We start from the raw sequence: 20,246 nt of genomic DNA, 5'->3' as shown, positions 1-20,246 counted from the left end.
TGCAAATATAAATATGGACTGTATAGGGTTTTGCACTGATGACTGAACATACTTCTATTTACACTCTTTCCAACAGGAGCCTTATCTGCATTGTCACTACCAAAAGTGTATGTATGAATTGTATCTTTTTAATCTATTGGCTAAGAATGGTAACCAACTTACTCTGATGTCGGTAAGTTGCATTTTGTTTCTTCAATGAAAGCTGTATCTTCTTGATTTTTATTTTTTATGACAACAAAGAGAGATTGTGCCCGTCTCAAATGAATGTAAAAGATGAGTTTTCTTATCGGGAGAGAGAGTGCATGAATATCATTTTAATTTTTTAATCAATTGTCTAAAAAGGTAAGTTCGTTACTGGCACCCTTTGTTTAGACTTAGAAGTGTACAATGGTCTTGAGATGCTATTTACAGCTTGAATGTGCAAGACCTACGGTCCTATGGTACTCCCAGTCTTCCACAATACTAATATTGCAAATGATGTTTTCTGTGCCATGGAATTACTCTAAACTTTTATGAGAAAAACGTTCTAAATGTATGTTAATCACAGACATGTCAAGTGATGCACTACAGTTGGAATTCTCTGAAACTAGAGAAGATTGGTTTCCCTCTTTTAACATATTGGATAAAAATGAATATCCCACTTCTATGAGAACACGTACAGAAAATCTATATACACATAAAGCGCATCTCTTTATTTTCTGTTCACCATTAACGAATTAAGGCTGCAAGTCGGGTTGCCTGATTTGAAGAACATTCACTTGAGACATATCAGTAAATCACCTTATTTATGTACCAATGTGAATGTCAATGGAACAATCCATAAATTTGGGTGGACAAATTGGAGAGATCCCAAGTAAAGGCATATTAACTTATCAAACTTTTAACTGTCGGACTGATATCAAATAACATGATGTAAGGGTCATTACCCAATGTTGGTCCCAGCTATGCATCAACTCCAGATTCCAATACTAGGCTTAAGTTTTGATCCATGCTCACTTATGTAAAAGCTATCAAGGTCATAAAAAAGAGCATAGTACATTTGCTCAAATATGCACATCTATTTGATTTGTAAATTAAGAATAATTACCCTTCTCTTTTTCCAACATATACACATTCGTTTTATTAGTTTCTGCTGACTACGACTGTTAGAATGGGATTTATAGACTAAGTAGCTTTGAGTTGATGAAAGGTTTCTGACTAATTGGAAAAAGATGGCAACTCAATATTGCCATCCATATAAAGGAGAAAGGAATTATAAGAGTGGGGAAACCTAATTGTCATTTCCATAATTTCACATACTGGTCATGACTCGCAGAGGCAACCATTTCATTACATGGTGAATTTGCCAAGGCAGCAATCAACCCATCATGCGCTGGAACTGTCATTGTTTTACAACTCTCCATGGAATACCACAACTCCAAAAGCTGCCAACAAATTTACACGATTAGTTTTCTTTTTTACTTCTTTTTCCTGGGAAAGCAATAAAGCATAATATACAATGGAAAATAAATGAAGTTTGTGCACAAAACTTCCCATATAAAATACAAACTAATTATTAATTTATTATTATTAGTAGTAGTACTTCTAAATAACAAGGGATTGAAACCTTTGGTAATAGTAAATAAGACCCCGACACTATGTAGTTAATCTTCTAAAACAAATGTAAGATTAGATGTTAAAACCGATAGCACTAGAAACAACAGACAGGAAAGTCAAAAAAAAGCTATGCAACTCCTCAAATAAAATAGAAAAAATGAAAGAAAGAGCCACTAATGCAATGTTGGTCCTAGCTATCTGGGGTCTTGGGAGGGGTGGACTACATACAGGCTTAACCTTAGGGTCTCTCTCTCTCTCTTTCTCTGCACAAAGTGGCTACTCTCAGACTTGAACCCACATACTCATGCTTGTCAGGTCAAAGATTTTACCAATATACCAAGCAATGATCCCTCCTCAAAAAGCAACAATCATAAATTGGGGAGATCCTTGGGCTACGGGAATCTCCTAGGAAGGGGACTCATAGACAACCATAAATTGGTTAATAAATGGAAAGATGGTCCACTCGGCAACTTGGTCAGTATGCCAAAGAGGCGAGAGATTTGGCTGCCAGATCAAGTGCTAGCTACAACTGGATTCCCAGATCAGCCAACTTCTTGCAGATGAATTTGCTAAAGAGGAATTTAATAGCTTCGAATTGGGGTACCTACCCCTTGGGTTAGTGTGTAGTACTTTGTTTGGGCTTGACGAGGTATGTGGGAAAAGTAGCAGTGGGGATAGATCTACTGTGCTTTTTTTCAGTAAGGATATCTCTATTGTACTTCAGGAAGGGATTAGAGTCCCTTGTATTAACATAAACATAAACATAAACATAACCATAAACATAACCATAACCATAACCATAACCATAACCATAACCATAACCATAAACATAAACATAAACATAAACATAAACATAAACATAAACATAAACATAAACATAAACATAAACATAATAAACATAATAATAGTAAACATAAACATAAACATAAACATAACCATAAACATAACCATAACCATAACCATAACCATAACCATAACCATAACCATAACCATCCATAACCATAACCATAACCATAACCATAACCATAACCATAAACATAAACATAAACATAACATAAACATAATAAACATAATAATAATAAACATAAACATAAACGTAAACATAAACATAAACATAAACATAAACATAAACATAAACATAAACATAAACATAATAAACATAAACATAAACATAAACATAAACATAAACATAAACATAACCATAACCATAACCATAACCATAACCATAACCATAACCATAAACATAAACATAAACATAAACATAATAATAATAATAAACATAAACATAAACATAAACATAAACATAAACATAAACATAAACATAACCATATAATAATAATAATAATAATAATAATAATAATAATAATTGTTAAAAGACTGGTTAAAGAGTGTTTTTTATTTCTATTAGTGTCGCAGGGGTATTATTGTAATTCCCCTTGTCTTTATGTTATGTTCAGTCGCCCTAATATAAATATTAAAAAGCTGGTGCCGCCAGCAACTTTTGATGCTCTCAAATCTCTCTCCTCTCTTCTCTCTTTCTCTCCTCTATCTTTTCTTCACTTCAGTTTTGGACAAGATGGTATCAGAGCAGGACTGTTAGATCTGAAAGAAGAGATCGAGCAAACCTTTTTCTGCCTTCACCAGATCTAGATCCTGATTCAGATCAGACTGAAGTACTCTCTCTCCCTTTCTCTTTTTTTTTTTTTTTTTTTTTTTTTTTTCTGGTCGTGTGCCATAACAGAACCTGTAATAGGTTTAGTCTGTCAATGTGAGGCGAACAGTCCCTCCTCTTTCCTTTTTTGTGGGATCTGCTGATCCCTGTAACAAACTGTAGGTTGGTGATGACCTTTATATGCTGCGACAGCAGCCTTTTGGTGAAGTTGTAGGTCAGGGGATGACCTATATATGCTGCAACAACAGCCACACTTGATTTGTAGGTCAAGAGAGGACCTGTACATACTGCTACAACAGCCGTACAAGATTTATGGTAGGCTAGTGATGACCTGTGAGTTCGGTAACAACAGCTGGTTTTGTTGAAGAACTGAGTTCTAAAAGAAGGGAAAGGAGTGCAGTGGTGTCAAAACTGACAGCAGCTTTGTGAAGTGGTGATTGAAGTACTATAGTTGACCTAGAAGGTGGCTGCCTGGTTCTTTTATTATTCCTGGTGCAATTTTTTTTCCCCCAAAGTTAACACCGTGTGTGAAAGGGAAATAAGTTCGACTATTCAACCTCTTCTAGTGTGATCTAAACTAGCTATCATGAATAGTGACATATGTTGGGACCCTCATGGGAAGCCGAAATGGACTCAAGAATTGAGTAAGAAACAAGGTTCAGATCTGCATAAGAGGCTAAGCCAGCAAGATCCAAGAAAATTCATTGCAGCAACCATGGCCACTCAGGAGACCCAGCCTGCTACTACTACAGTTCAGACATACACAACTGGTTCTGACCCTAGGGAGGATATCATTAATTCCTTCCGTGATCATTTAGAGCTTTATGGTAGGGCAATTCGCCAAATGGGTGCCCCCCCTCCATCAACTTCATATGCGTCTACATCAGGTAATTCTGCCACAGCTCTCCATGTATCATCTCATTCCTCTGACTCTCCTTGGATAATTGATTCTGGAGCATCAAAACATATGACCGGTAAGTCTACCTACTTTCAGACCTATCATCTTCTCTTTGGAAGAGACAAAGTCAGGCTGGCTGATGGTTCATTCTCTACCATAGCTGGTCAAGGGACTGTTTATCTTCCATTTGGTCCTACACTCTCTGATGTTTTATATGTTCCTCAATTCCCTATTAATTTGTTTTCTGTTAGTAGTATAACCAATTCTTTAAATTGTACAGTAACCTTCTTCCCTTCTCATTGTGTAATCTAGGATTTGGACTCAGGGAAGGTGATTGGTAGAGGGCGTATGGTGGATGGTGTCTACTTGCTGGAGAATAAGGCTGGCCTTACAGTCAATGAGTCTAAGAGTCAATCTAGTAAGAGTCAAGCCTATTTATGGCACAATCGTCTTGGTCATTTATCCTTTTGATTCCTTAAAGATTGTGTTTCAAGAGCTGTTTAAGTCAGTGTCGGTATCAGAGTTGATATGTCAAACTTGTCGATTGAGTAAACATTGTAGAACTCATTTTTCTTCAAAGAATACTAAATCTGAATTTCCTTTCCATATTGTTCACTCTGATGTTTGGGGCCCAGTCACTCTACCATCTGAAAGCGGCTACAAGTATTTCATTATCTTTATTGATGATTATTCCCAGTATACATGGGTATACCCCATGAGAACTAGGGATGAAGTACCAAAAATTATCCAAGACTATCAAAGAATGATTTTCACCCAATTTCAAACCAAAATCCAGATCTTCCAATCTGATAATGCCAAAGAATGCTTCCATAATGACCTTACGGAGTCCTTTGCTTCACATGGATCTCTCCATCGTAGCTCCTGTGCTCGAACACCACAACAAAATAGTGTTGCTAAAAGAAAGAACCGCCATCTTCTTGAAGTAGCTCGGGGACTATTGATTCATAGGAACGTCCACAAATGCTTTTGGCTTGAAGCTATCATTTGTGCTGCCTATCTCATTAACCGTATGCCCTCTTGGTGGTTAGAGTACGAAGCCCCACATCAACTTCTGTTTCCCAAGGCTCCTCTTTTGTCTATTCCTCTCCGTGTTTTTGGTTGTCGTTGCTTCGTTCAAAACCTGTCACCCACTCGTGGGAAATTAGATCCTCGTGCTATTCCTTGCATATTCTTGGGATACCCTTCAAATCAAAAGGGGTACCGATGCTTTGATCCCGTTTCTCGGAAATATCATGTTTCCATGGATGTCACCTTTTTTGAGAGTGAACCTTTCTTTCCTGTTTCTCCTCAGGGGGAGTGTAGGCATGAGGACAAACATGTTCAGAACCCTCCTCTACCTCAAATTCAGCTCCCTCCTCTACGTGATCCTCCTCCCTTTCGTGTTTTCTATCGTCGTCATAAAGGCCAACCAAGTTCAAGAGCTATGAAGCATCAAGAAGCTGTACCACCAATGCCATCACATTCTCCAGGGACGAATCCTACACATTCAAGTACCTTAGTTCCCATTGATATTTCTGACCCGATTGCTATTGACACCTCAAGTGCTGATGATCTTAACCTTCCTATTGCTCTCCGGAAGGGTGTTAGATCTTGCACCACCAAGCACCCCATTTCCCACTTTGTTTCCTATGAAAACATTTCACCTTCCTTTCGAACATTCCTCTCTTCCATTGACAGTGTACCTACTCCTAAGAATGTTGCAGAAACTCTCTCAGTGCCTAAATGGACAGATGCAATGAAGGAAGAGATTAATACATTACATAAAAATAGTATATGGGAATTGGTGGATCTTCCTAAGGGAAAATAACCAGTTGGATGTAAATGGGTATTTACAGTGAAACATAGGGCTGATGGCACAATGGAAAGGTATAAAGCTCGTCTAGTGGAAAAAGGGTTCACTCAAGTGTATGGGGTGGATTATGCAAAAACTTTTGCACCAGTTGCTAAGATGAACTCCATTAGGGTTCTCTTCTCTTTAGCTGCTAATTTCGACTGGGACCTTCACCAATTGGACATCAAAAATGCATTTCTAAATGGTGATCTAGAAGAAGAAGTGTACATGGTACAACTTCCTGGTTTCCAGGCTCAAGATAATGAACAAAAGGTTTACAGGTTAAAAAAAATCTTTATATGGCCTAAAACAGTCACCAAGAACCTAGTTCAATAGATTCCAAGTAGCTGTGCAACAAAAGGGCTACAAGCAATGCCAATCTGACCATACATTGTTTATGAAAAGAGAGGAAGGAAAAATTGCAGCCCTAATAGTGTATGTTGATGATATAGTTATCACTGGTGACTGGAAAGATGAAAATCAAAGATTGAAGGGATTTCTTGCTACTTAGTTTGAGGTGAAAGATCTAGGTCCTCTGAAATACTTTCTTGGAATTGAAGTTGCCCGCTCACAAAAGGGTATCTTCATTTCTGAAAGAAAGTATGTCCTAGATCTGTTACAGGATACAAGAAAGTTGGGGGTGAAACTAGTTGATTCCCCTATTGATCCTAATCACAAATTAAGTGATTGCCCAGGTGAATCTATCAAAGATGTGAAGCAATTTTAGAGACTTATAGGAAGACTGTTATATCTCTCCATGACTCAGCCAGACATTGCTTATGCTGTGGGTGTTCTTAGTCAATTCATGCATGCCCCTAAGACCTCCCATCTTGAAGCAACCGAAAGAATTCTCAGATACCTTAAGAAATTCCCAGGTGCAGGGTTGTTATTCCAAAAGCATGGGCATCTGAAGGTTGAAGTATATACTAATGCAGATTGGGCAGGATCACTGGATGATAAGAAGTCTACCAGTGGCTATTGTACCTTTGTGGGAGAAAACCTAGTGACTTGGAGAAGCAAAAAGCAAAATCTGGTGGCTAAATCTAGTGTTGAAGCTGAATATAGAGCAATGTCTCATGGAGTGGCTGAAATAATGTGGTTAAAAAATCTATTGAGTGAACTGGGATTTACAGTTGATGGACCTATGACTTTATATTGCGACAACAAGGCAGCCATAAATATTGCTGTAGACAAGCATTTTATCAGAGAAAAGGCTGTCAAAGGGGAAGTGTGCACTCCCTAATGTCAAGTCCGAAGATCAACTTGCAGACATCTTTACAAAAGGGCTACATCATTTGCGGCACAATGATTTGTGACAATTGACAAGTTGGGCATGATTGACATCTCTTTCCCAACTTGAGGGGGAGTGTTAAAGGACTGGTTAAAGAGTGTTTTTTCTTATGTTTTTTATTTCTATTAGTGTCACAGGGGTATCATTGTAATTCCCCTTGTCTTTATGTTATGTTCAGTCGCCCTAATATAAATATTAAAAAGCTGGCACCGCCAATAACTTTTGATGCTCTCAAATCTCTCTCCTCTCTTCTCTCTTTCTCTCAAATCTTTTCTTCACTTCAGTTTTGGACAACAACAACAACAACAACAACAACAATAATAATAATAATAATAATAATAATAATAATAGAAAAGGTTAAACTACTTCTCAAAGCACCAAAGAAACCATTTTGACTTTTCAAGGAACAGTATACCTTGTAACCCCCAACAACTAGAAGCATAGAATACCCAGGATGGAATGCACAAGATTGGAATTTGTTGCCATTGGAACACAGTTTGTGAATACATTCTCCACCCAATGCAGTTGACCACAAACATACACAATCTTTGCTAACAGAAGCAATATATTTCCCACTTGTATCCCAGCAAATTGAGTAAACTTCATTGACATGTCCCTAGGGAAAAATGAAACATTGTCAAACAATCATTTCATCAAGAGCTTAAGAACCATACACACATGCAACATTCAAGGCAGTATTAGTGAGATCTTATGTGTGCATCAACAAGCACACCTGCAACTTAAACTGAAGGCTGTCAGTCTCAACATCTAGTATATTGATCATATTCCCTGCAGCAGCAGCCAGAAGCCGCCCAACTTGTGGCTGGAATCTGACTTGTGTTGTACCACCCTGCATTTATAGAAGAAAATAAGAAGAAGCTCTATTCAACAAAATTCTCAGGAGCTCGAGTCAACATTATTCCATAGTATCATGATGCTTGTCAGAATTGCCTAGATAAGTATACATTGGAAGGGTAAACATTCTTCTATGTATGTAAAGGAAAAGTTAAAACAAGGAATTATAAAAAAAAAAAAAAAATACTGAGGAATCTTTAATGAGGCAACTTGTTTTGGGCCCAAATTTGTATTCTTGGGATAAATTTCACCCCACAAACTTTCCAACATATCCAAAATAAGAATGCCAATAATCATTTTTTTTTAATTAAGAATCCTAAATTTGGATGGCTATTATCATTATAGCAGGTGGGATATGGTCCTGATATCTACTGAGGAATGAGCACAAATCCAACCAAAAAGGAATGGCCACATGATTCCTCCATGTTAAATTATAAAGTTGGTCAGTAGGGTCCGTTTGGTTATTCTCTTTTCTTTGGTTTTCTATTTGTTATTTCTTTAATCTATTTAGTCAGGAGCAGTAATGCAATTTCATAAATATAATAAAAAGAGAGCTGGGCGGCAGTTAGAGGATATGACAACCTCTACTGCTTTCAGCCCTTCTTCAACTTCTCCTCTTCTTCTTTCCTTCTACTCTAAGTGCGGCTGGACAGTTTTTAGCACTCATCCCATTCATTTAACTAGTGTTTCAGGTCTAACCACATGGTATCAGAGCAAACCTAATCGACTTGGACTGGTAAGGATGCCTAGCAAGGATTGACTTGAGGTTCTCTCACCATTCATTTTTTTTATCAATATTCTCTCACCATACATTAAATGGAAAGTGACCAAAAAGGACTGGTCGCCCATCAGAGGAGGCTTTCGTGCCTTGACGTCTATCAGGGAAGGAGGCTTTCATGCCTTGAGTTGAAGTTCTTGTGATGTTTTTGGTGGTTTCCTAGTTTCCCTCTCTATTTGGCAGTTCAAAGAGGGACTGATGATGAATGGTACAGGTTAGTGGCTTGTTTATTAGATGTTTTCATTGAATGATGAGTGCAAATAGGATAATAGGGTGAGGTTTTTATTCTCCATTTCATGTGTAGGATTGGCTATCTGCTAGAATGTGTTTTTTGATTTTTTTTTTATATAGTACAGCTATCCTGTTAATACTCTCGGACTAGTACGGAATTAGTTTTTTGGTGATTTCTTGGCCTGAAGTGAATCAATTCTTTTTTCTTACTGCTTAAGGATTACACCAGCACTGTTATTGAGATTATGGCAGCCTCTGGTAGTGAAACTAAGTCTAGTGTAGTGATTCAGCCAGAAATGGCTGTTCAAATGACTTTGGTAAAGCTCAATGGTAGTATGGTACAAACTGTGTACCTTGGGAAAAATCAGTTGAGGTGAAAATTAAAATATATTAAGAAGAACAAACCAAGGTCTCTAAGATTTTTCAATCCATAAATTGTTTTCTTTAACCTGCACACTTTTCCTTCCATGGATGATAGCAAGCTTGAATACACATGCATATGTACACACTTTGACACGATCAAAGTATTTCAAACACACCATCATCATCATCAAAACCTAGTCCCTATATGGGGTTAGCTACATGAATCCTGTTACGACTTGTGTTTCCCATCTATTCAGTGTCATATCCATTGTTAAATTATGAGCCTATAAATCATCAGAAAAAAAATAGTATGGAACAAGGAAATTTGGAAATTAAAGTAGAATGCAGAGTAAATGGATTTCTATTTTTATGGATTAGATCAAATATCATGGAAATGTAAGCATGCAAAGAAGCGTTTTTTTTTTTGACAAGTGAAAATATTATATTAAAGAAGGGGGGATGCCCCACAAAATAAAGCAAGCAGAGAGATGTTTTAAACATAGGAAAATGGAAAAAGAAATGACTTAAAGGGAAAATGTAGCAACCCCCTCCCCCATCCTACAACATATTGTATGTTAAACAGTTTTGAGCACCCAATTCCAATCAGTCAGGATTAGAAGTTGAAACTTCAACCCAACTTCCCCAATACTATGGAACAATTACTGATCTATGGAAAATTAATACACAGCTTTGCATATTGATCAAAATTAGTGGATGGTCAAAATGCTGAAACTGTAAAGCTTTTCTTGATGGATAAATGGTAAAATGAAACATTCTGCCGCTGCCTGACATAAAATATTCTCATAGTGTTTGTGAAGTAGTTCCAGCAGATACAAAAGTTTAAAGCTGACCTTGGAGATGTGTTTGCATGTTTGGCACTTCACGTTCCAGAACAAAATTTCATTATTACCATCACATGAGCACAGAAGGTCTACCTTCTCCGGATGGAAATCTAATGACATCACTTGTTCCGTGTGTCCAGTAAGTTTGTGAATTGGATGGATTGTCTGTAAAACCATACATATTAAACTCATAAATATCCACCCTCTTAATAGAAGAAAAGAAACAAGAGAAGAAAAAATGCTTTAGGAAAAGGGAAAAATCTGAAAAACAAATGAGCCAAGCAGGAATTAAATGTTTCATCAGTAATCCTCCTAGCTTTATCAATTTCATACTTTTTTTAATCACATTATATTATGAACTAAGCTGTTGTAACTGTCATAAATGCCTTGATTGATTCATGTCCATAACAAGGGAGCATAGTGCAGTAAGATCTACATAGCATGTACATTTGTCACTTGGAAAATTTATTCTTTCAAATACCTTAAAGGTAAGATATGAAATGCACACCATCAACCATATCCCAGAAGGACAAACCAGAATTCAAATATTTGGAACAGTGCATCTGATACATGGTTATTCATGGAAAAGAACCAATAGAGAGTAGTATACAACATCAACCATATCCCAAGAAAAATATTAACCCACTTCAATTGGATTAATTTCACCCTGCACCCTTAGTCCCCTTATTGGCCACCCTACCTTTCAAAGCAGTTGAATAATATGAAACAATGTTAAAACCAGATTTTTACAAAGGTTGTCTCTGAAGAAAAATCTTTTTGCATCTATGTATCATGTATTAGGTGTTAAAACCAAGCAACTAAAATATAGATAAATTAGATCAGTGGCATAATGAATATAGCCTGTTAAAGTATCTTCAAAGAAGTTCCTTGGGAGGAGTTCAACATTGCCCATGTTGCATCCATAATAAAAGTTACCTGGTCTCTCAAGCTGTTAAGTAACAGAGTTTATCTTAGTTAAAAAAATTATGACTTCTTAAAATATTTTGTTTATTTTATTACAAAATTATCATAGAATTAGTGAACAAATTTAACACAGTTTATAACAAATTTAATCTATGGCTTCTTAAGACAATTTTTCTTATTTTTGAATTCAATGTAAAAATAAAATAAACAGATTTTCACTGTCATATGACCAATTTGAGGCCTATACTGATCATATTAGATGTCACTGATAACAGCCATTTAGTAATTACAATGTGAATAAAAGACAGGTTCAATAAAAGGATGCTACCAAAAGAAGATCAAAACTCCATCCCAAGAATCAACTAAATTCTAACAACTGTTGTACGTAAAAGCAGCTATTATCGAGCATTACACAGTAACACGGAGCTTGGATGATCAGAACAACATGCACAGACATATAAAGCTGTCATACTTTTCAAAAATTCTATGATCTGAGGAAACAATTAGAATAGCTTCATAATCAGTATTCTTTTCTTCATATCTTAGATACAAGGTCAAAACTAAAAAAGAAAAACAAAAAACTTCTACTTAATCTCAAAGTACCTCAAATTTTACATAAAAAAACCCAAAAAGCCATAAATAATTTCAACATGAGGAATTAGAATCATCTAATGTGTTACAAGACACTGTCTGAAAAAAGTAATAAGAGAGAAGCCATACAAGTCACTTTTTGTAAAAAGGAAATCTGTTCTTCCAGAAACAATGTAAAGAAGTGGAAACCACGAAGACAATGATGCAACAGCAACTTCAAGAATGTAGACCCATAAATAATAGAGGCTTTGTTTATCATTTGAGAAGAGCTTGCTAGAAAAACCATAAAAGCTCTTGTAACATGACTTGAAACATGCAAACATTCATAGCCTACACAGCCTAACTACTAAGTTATTGGATATAAAGCAAGCTAGGGGAAAAAATTTACATCAGACGCATCCCAAATTTGAATTGTTTTATCAAAAGAAGATGTTGCAAGAAGATTTGAATTTGGTTTAAATCGAACATCTGTAATCAGAAGAGAATGATCTTCTGAACTTCTTTTGGACTCAAAAGTATCCATGTTCCAAATTACAACCTGCCAATGAAATACATAATCAGAGCCATATCAAAAAAATTTAGATAAATGAGTAAAATGTACCATACTGTTCAAAAATGTATGGCATTGGAAACCTTCTTATCATGCCCGGCACTAGCTAAAAACTTTCCATCTGATGAGAAATGGCAGCACAGAACCTTGCTATTGCTTGAACTAAGGCAACCAACCTCTTCAAATGAAAAGCCTGTCACAAATGAAAATTTCTTGTTTTTAAAGAAAATCCCATGAAATACAATTTCTTCTACATTAAAATACAAGTTCCTTTGATGTTCTCTCATCCCCTCTTTTCATCACTAGAGCATTTCAAGGAGACACTTGGGTCTGTAAATCAGGACTGTAAGGCCCTTGTGCCTTGCCAATTGTTGCATATTTAGAGGATCAGGATCAGATCCATCATTGGATGATGGAGGTCTGGGGCCCCCATGCCTTGTCATTTGTTGCAAATTCAGAGCATCAGGATGGGATCCATCATTTGATGATGACCTACCATGCAAAGTGTTGGCAACAAATGCCAGGATAATCTATCGTATGATTTTAACCATTTTATTTATGGATTAAATTTTAGGACTTTCTAATATTGGCACAGAACTTTTTCTACCACACAAACAGACTGCCTGCTGCCATCATGTTTCAGGATGATTTTAGCCCAGAAAATCTCCATTTTGGAACCAATTAAATAGTGTGTCTGAACCCTCTAAATAAATTATAAATGGAAAGTTATGAGCCCCAGACTAGTTTAAGATCTTGTCGTTTCAAAATACCTTTTTTTTCCTGATGCATATGTATAAAAAGGAATTTATTAATCTATGAATGAATGAAGTAAATGGTTTTGCACCAAGAATGCATATAATAAGGCTTTTAGCTCCAAATGACAAGGCAAGGGGACCAAACTGAATGGTTTTGCATCCAAGAATGTATATAATTGGGCCAAACTGAATGGCTTGGTATTTTGTCTTTTAGCAAATAAGTTATTAAGGAGGTTGTGAACTACTTAATGGCAGAAGCTGAAGTTAGGTTAATTACTATATAACCGAATGTTTTATTACTATTTAATTATCTTATTCACTAAAAGGTAAAACAATTAGTCATTCAGATCAGACACTTCAGCTGTTATCAAACAGCTCCTAAATCCCCTCCCTCTAATTAAGTGGCTAATCTCATCAGTCCATACAGTGCTATCAATAATCAATGTGCTGCAGCAATGCATTCAACAAAGAGTCCTTGATTTATGCATCAATAAAAGAACATACTTTTTTCTCTTCTTTGTAATTATATTTAATATGGTATCTTTTTCTTTCTTTTTCCCACTGTATTCCCTTAGTACAGAGTTGCCTAGTATGGAAATCCAAGTCAAAATACCATCTAAGAACCAACCACCAAGAAAATTACCCACTAAAGAGAATAAATGAAGTAAAATGTAGATTCTCTCTCTCAACCACCTTGATATCCATCTCATGTCAGGTGTGTTTAGTGCACACCTCATATGATAAATAAAACTATGGTTCATTCCAAATAAGAATTTTCTATGCAACACTTTTCAGTCTTATTGTTTATCCGGATGACCAATGAAGAAATCGTGGATCAGTATACATGAGTAAAGGATAGGCATATGGTTCTAGGCTGCAATGGAGCCAAGGTAGAAGGTGTAATCCTAGCAATAATTCATGAATCAGAAGTTCGGAAAAGAAAACAAGTAGCTAGCTTGTTCCAAATAGAAGCCACTGGCTGTCCAAAATTGAGTGCAACACTGCAACCATGCAAAAAAAAGGCAAGATTTCTGAGGGAGATAAGTATGAATATATTACCAATATATGTTGTTTTAGAGATGATAAAAAATGGATGTTGAGTCAATAATATTGAATAAAGGGTTCTATTAATGAATGGTATCACAAGGCTAAGGAAAAAAACAATGATTCAGAGAGTCTATTCTACCTTGCATTTGTTTTTATAAAGCATCCAAAATTCACCTTTTGGGGCATTCTTCCCACAAGTTGTGGAACTTCGTTGCAAAGTGCTGAAAGGATCATTCTTCATGTCCTCAGTCTCATTATCATATGAGAGAAAAGATTCTACATAAGTATCTGAAGAAGCATCATCCTGACCATCCATAGCACCCTAAAAGTGGTTTTTATGATTAACAATTAGCGATATGGAATCTAACACCCACACTGGAGTATCTCATAAGCACATAGAAAACAAATAGGTACCATCTTTTCAAAGGCTTCAACCAGCCCACTTTTGTTGGAACCACGTATGTTTTGCTTTTCAGATGCTCTATCACTATGTGACAAAGCTTCACGCTCCATGTTAACATAAATTGGCAGCACAGATTCTGCAGAACCAGCAGGGTATCCTGCTGCAGTAACATCTTCAGCCTGACAACCTGATCTGCCCTTCTTCTTTCTGCCACTCTGATGTAAAACATGTATATACCAAGAATGGTATCAAATAAGTTCAAATGTCGAAAATAAATAAGCTGAAAATGTCTAAAGAACAACTATCAACGTCTTGGAATTGCTGATATTATATCTGAGCCTGTTGTTGATGTGCATTTTGCCTCAGTTGGGACATTATCTGAATTATCATCCATCAGTTATCATGTAGAGGAAAGAATAAATAGTAGAAATTTGAAATTTGTATCACAACCATAATCATTTTAAGTGAGAAATAGTACTCTTAACATCGAACAGTTAAAAACAGAAACAATCTTTTATTCATTTTTTTGAGAAAAAGGATAATTTTTTCGGTTCAGTTGGTAAAATTAACTGAAAACGAACCAAACTGACCCATGAACAGCCCTACTTCCCACCCCAGATTTAGCCAATACATTGGTCACTCTATTCAGCTCTCTAGGAATACATCTAAAACAACAAGAAACAAAAGAAAATTTTCTTTGATCCCATTAAACATGCAATTTGAATCTCCATGGACCATCTTTTAAATTCTTATGTAAAATGACAAGAAACAATCGTTATGTAACTTTACAACTATTGCTATTCCCTTTTCCCAATGAAGTTAGCACTTAGCAATAAAAGATCCATAAACTAGTTTAGATATGCCCATTAATTTTCAATTAGTTCAATACTTGGAATTGAGGGGGGACTGAACCCAGCAAGATTTACCTCAGTTGTTGGTGCTGTTTTGCCCATTCTAGACAATGCTTCAACTGGAGAAGAACCAATATGTTGGAGACCAAAGTTACCAGTACCCGGGCCATCATTCCTATTTAATCCAACCTTGAGAAGCATCAAAGTTTGAGGATCCATATCAGCAAAGTTCCCAGAAAAAGAAGACATCAGGTTCTGTGGTGTGTGTTGCAGTGCTTGAGCTACGAGCTCTTGTTGACTTTGGGCTCTCAACATCTGAAAGCATTGCTGTTGGATCGGCATATGTGGAACTGACTTTAGTACTTGCTTTCCCAATCCTGGCGGGATTTGGTCAATTCCCTGGGAAGAGGTTACACAAATCAACATTTATACTAACAGTGTGCAGCTTATAATAAAGAAAAACCTACAGGCTACAACTGCTGCAGGAAAAGATTCAGAGAATAAAGCATGTCACATACAGTTAAAGGTCGGCCATCCAATGGTAGTGGGCAGGACCTTTTCTTCAACACTGCAATGTTTAAATAGGTATGCCGAACATCAAACATAAAATGCCAATAAACAGAAATAATAGGTATGCATGAAGCATCTAAACATGATCTAAGAAAATTCTTTCCCATTCTAAAGTCAAAAAAGCTCATTGTAGAGTATGACAAAACTTAACACACACATGTTGAAATGCATGTTACCCTCCAGAAGAAGAAATAATTCATCTTGCCACCAAAGAGCTGATGCTCATTCAATGTATATTTATCCTAGTTAACAGAGTACCAAGAACCACCATATGATGTATAATCAATTTACGAAAAAAAATGAACTAATCATATTAATTAATAATAGATAATGAGATTAATCATTTAATCCATCTTTTCATCAACCCGGAAAGCACAACTGTGTTAAAAAGTAGGGAAACCTTAATTACAAGTAGGCTAAAAACCACTATAACCAAACTGTACACTAACAAAAATCCAAGTTGGTCATGGATGATAGTGTCCTAGATTTGAAAGAGGCTAATGCAGTTGCATCCCTGGAATTCCTCGAGCATGGATAACCCATGAATAATGTTGATTTGATTCGCCCAATGACCTTGCAACTATACAAGTTCTAACAAGACACCTGCATGCTCCATCTCCACGTATCAGGATGAGACCTAGGATGTAACGCTATCTTACCCACCGGACCTGACAATTAACCACTAGCCTCAAATCATTGGCTATCAAAACAGTGCATACTTATATGTTGCAAAGGGGACCATTTTGCAAAAAAAGTGCCCCCACAAGCTAAAAGCCTATATCAAACATAATTGCACAAACACTAAGAAGAACCAGCTAATTCCCAAAAAGAATGGATGTCTTATCTTGTTCAATCTGAATTTCTTAATCTAACAGATTTGGTTTGAAGGAAGACCTAAGGTATGACCTGCCTGAGAGGATTCTATACCAGATAAGTTGAGATCTCCACTCATTCACATAGGTTGAACTTGTTACCAACCTCCAGACTTTTCTAATATAAATCACCAAGCTGCACTCTTCTAGGTTCATCTAAACTCTTCCAAGCGGGTGAGAAGCTCTCCAGAACTGTATTATCATTCCATACCGGCATACTGACCATGCTCACTCAATTTTGAGTTCAATTTCACAGTTAAGAATAACATATAGAAACCCCACAAACTAAAAAAAATAAAATAAAAAAGTTTTCAACAGGATAAAGCATGCAAGATGCATGTATTATCTAGATTTATATAAGTGGAGAGTCTTAATAAGTGTTCTGTTGGGCCAACATCCAAGTCAATGGATGGAAGCTTGAATGACCTACAAACCAAACAATTTATGTTAAACCAATGTCTAAAAGACCTGTGTCATGAGGTCCAGTTCTTGGGAGCATAGCCTTTGGTACACCATGAGGTGTTGACTCCAAGGGAATTGACTTGTTCACATTAATTCGCTGCCTATTATCCTGCACAATTAGAAACAGATCATAAATGCAATTCGAAAATTTTGGAAATGGCATCAGAAAAAATCAAATGCATACTCTTACTGTAACTCGCTGTTGATTCTCTGCATGAATTTGTTGCCGTGGATGGCTGCAAACACGAGAAAGGATATTAAAGAAAAAAAAAAGAAATCAGAACAGCTTATTGGTTAAATAGCACGCAAACAAATAACTGTGGTAAATTGGTAATGAAATAATCCTCAATCTAATTTGAAGTACAAGACAGAGTTGAAAATACCCTGGAACTTTGACCGTTGGTTTGCCATTGACCATCTGTATTCGAGGGTCCAAAATTTTGGAAGAAGGATGTCCAATATGGTCCTCCTCGTACATTTTTGCCAACATGCTAGCATGTGGCCCTCCCACCATGTTTGCAAAATCAACATCATAAGGTAGCTGAACAACCATTTTCCTATTCATCTCAAATAGCTGCAGACATGAATGTATGTTAGTTATTCAGTTTCCATTCAACATTTAGCATCAGATGTGCTACTCTCGCAGAGGACAACGTCAATAGAAAAAAACCAAGAATATCACCAAAACCTCACCTCAACCGAAGGTTGTTTATTAGCCACATGATCCTTCTGATCTCTAGAGGAGTACACATCATAAAAGAAAGACCACCATTCCCATAAGAAACCCTCAGGCGAATTAATCCCTGAAGAAAGAACAAATTCCTGATCACGAAACAGAAATTTGTACAATGACTTACTACAACCGAGTGTTCCAATCTACTGATTAAACTATTTCATTCAAATAAAATCAATACAATATCAAGCCCGCACTCCGCTAAAAGTGGAAATTTTGGGAGAAAAACTCCATCGTCACCAAGATACAGCTCGATACAATTCTTGTAATTAAAGCATTCAATTCGTTCACCCATGGGAAACAGCAGGAAAAAAAGAAACAAAAGCAAAACGAGAGAGAGAGAGAGGGAGAGAATGACACTGACGACGCATTACCAAGACGGTCATCGGAAACTTTTGCCTCTTCCTTGAATATCCGGGCTGTCGTATGCATTTTCTTTCTCAACAAATAATCATAAAGGTAACGATCAAACCTACACAAAAGAACCAACTAAGCTATTAACTAAATAATAATGAATAACATTAACGACAGAAGCAGAGATAGAAGAAACATGACTATTAATGGATAAGAAACTAACATCTGCCTCGGATCCCAACCTGAATCCGCCATCCTCAAGCACTAAAACCTGAAAAAGAACTAAAACAAGTTCTTCAGTTCCAATTTTATCGGATGTCTCCGAAGAGACGAAACAAGTTCTTCAGTTCACAGTACAAACGGATGAAAAACATAAAAAAAGGCGCCAAAAACTGATGAACTAAAAAAAAAAGGAAGTGCTCAGTAGAAACAGAGCATAGCAGAAACGAACGGTTACATTACAAAGAAAAAAAAGAAAACACTTCACCGACCGAATAAAACTGAACTAGATCAACCTTAGAAAAAGATGGTCGAGAGAAAGAGAGGAGAGGAGAGAGTACTCAGACAGTCTTCAAAATCAATCGAACGAGGAAGCGGAAGCAGAAGTTATTCGTCGACGAAGCAAGAAGGAGGAAACAGAGAAGCCGCCATGCAAAATAAAAACGAAGGAAGAATAAAAAACAAAAGAGAATAGGAAAAAGCTCTCTGGTTAATGGTTATTGCCTTATTTCTCCCAATCTCTTTTTACTGCCTTTTGTTTAAGAAGGAAGCCAGAAACCACAAAAAAACAAAAAATGGCTTTTTCACTGTTTTACTTATTTATTTATATTTATATAAATAGCCAATAGGGTGCTCACTTCGCGATGGAATTGTCTGTAACACTGTGAAAGCAGGGAACCTGACCGTACATTGGGAACATCTCCCATGATTTATCAAGATGTACGGGAGATATTCCTAATTTACGGATGGATGCTTCAGGAGCAAAACTTTTACTTACAGGAGATCCGGGCTCACTCTTCACTAGTCAGTACTCAGTGATCACCAAACTAGTGATGAATGGACTAAGGACTGGACCGGGTTCAGAAAATGGACCCTCCATTCCAGAGATAAGACAATCAGAATTCAGAACCCGATTGTGGTTGGAAAATTACCGAAATGCCCTTGCGCATCCTGAAGATACCAGAGTAGCAGACAGACGTGAGGAGAGTAGCGTTGTGGATTGGATGAGAGAGTCAGACCATCTGAACCAAGTTGGGTTGGGCCGAGTCAATAAGGACTGGTCTGTTGCAAGCCCAGCATGGTTGACTTGGGCTTGGCTGGCAGAGGCCCCCACCAGTCATCATTCTTTCACTTCAAACCACGTACTCTTGAAGCTTATTTTACTGAACTCAGTCTTTATTGTCTTAAGTTTTTGCAAACGTCTGGGCCCTGGGGCCTCTGGGCCTTCGTTCGGTGGGGCCCACAAACAGACAAAAAAGCTGATGGCTCCCACTTCCTCGTGTTGTTTTCAGATATATGGACTGAACTTTTGTCTCCATTATTGTTCAATAAAAGAATGCTCTGTTTGTTTCTTGGTTGGGCCCCAACTCATCTTCCTGCGTGCTACCTCTCAATCTCTCATATATGTCTCATTCGAGTAGAGGAAACTTTTTTCCAACAATAAAGGCAATTGAAAAATGTATAAACTATAAATCTATCTATATTATTATTAAAAATTGAATGATATCGTGAAACTTCTGTTTGATTAAAATATCTC

General features: G+C 36.7%; 1 protein-coding gene across 3 annotated transcripts; it reads right to left on the bottom strand.

The window, feature by feature from the left end:
- Window positions 1-830: 830 nt before the first annotated feature.
- LOC104599422 (transcriptional corepressor LEUNIG_HOMOLOG-like) lies at window positions 831-19,198 on the bottom strand. 3 transcript variants are annotated; one of them, XM_019198108.2, is made up of 17 exons: window positions 19,051-19,198; window positions 18,714-18,772; window positions 18,511-18,608; window positions 18,097-18,206; window positions 17,787-17,977; window positions 17,588-17,639; window positions 17,410-17,512; window positions 16,018-16,067; window positions 15,575-15,898; window positions 14,660-14,863; window positions 14,420-14,567; window positions 12,527-12,636; window positions 12,282-12,431; window positions 10,388-10,543; window positions 8,043-8,159; window positions 7,725-7,925; window positions 831-1,424 (listed from the first exon to the last, which is right to left on the bottom strand). In XM_019198108.2, the coding sequence occupies exons 2-17, from the start codon at window positions 18,743-18,745 to the stop codon at window positions 1,278-1,280; spliced, it is 2,193 nt and encodes a 730-aa protein (XP_019053653.1). In that variant the 5' UTR covers window positions 18,746-18,772; window positions 19,051-19,198; the 3' UTR covers window positions 831-1,277. The 3 variants fall into 3 exon arrangements, with proteins under 3 accessions (XP_019053653.1, XP_010260251.1, XP_010260253.1); XM_010261949.3 differs by having other exon boundaries at window positions 18,714-18,761; XM_010261951.3 differs by having other exon boundaries at window positions 17,594-17,639; window positions 18,714-18,761.
- Between the last annotated feature and the right edge of the window lie 1,048 nt (window positions 19,199-20,246).

This window comes from Nelumbo nucifera, chromosome 1, assembly GCF_055504915.1.
Source record: "Nelumbo nucifera cultivar China Antique chromosome 1, China Antique-T2T, whole genome shotgun sequence".
In the NCBI taxonomy this organism is placed as follows: Eukaryota; Viridiplantae; Streptophyta; class Magnoliopsida; order Proteales; family Nelumbonaceae; genus Nelumbo; species Nelumbo nucifera.
This window is presented reverse-complemented; position numbering and strand designations above follow the sequence as displayed.

Coding starts and splice junctions, on each gene's coding strand:
- LOC104599422 (XM_019198108.2), bottom strand. CDS start 18,745: ATGGCGGATTCAGGTTGGGATCCGAGGCAGAT. Junction 17,640..17,786: donor CCAACGGTCAAAGTTCCAGG/GTATTTTCAACT, acceptor TCGTGTTTGCAG/CCATCCACGGCAACAAATTC. Junction 10,544..12,281: donor AAATTTGGGATGCGTCTGAT/GTAAATTTTTTC, acceptor ATGGTTTTACAG/ACAATCCATCCAATTCACAA.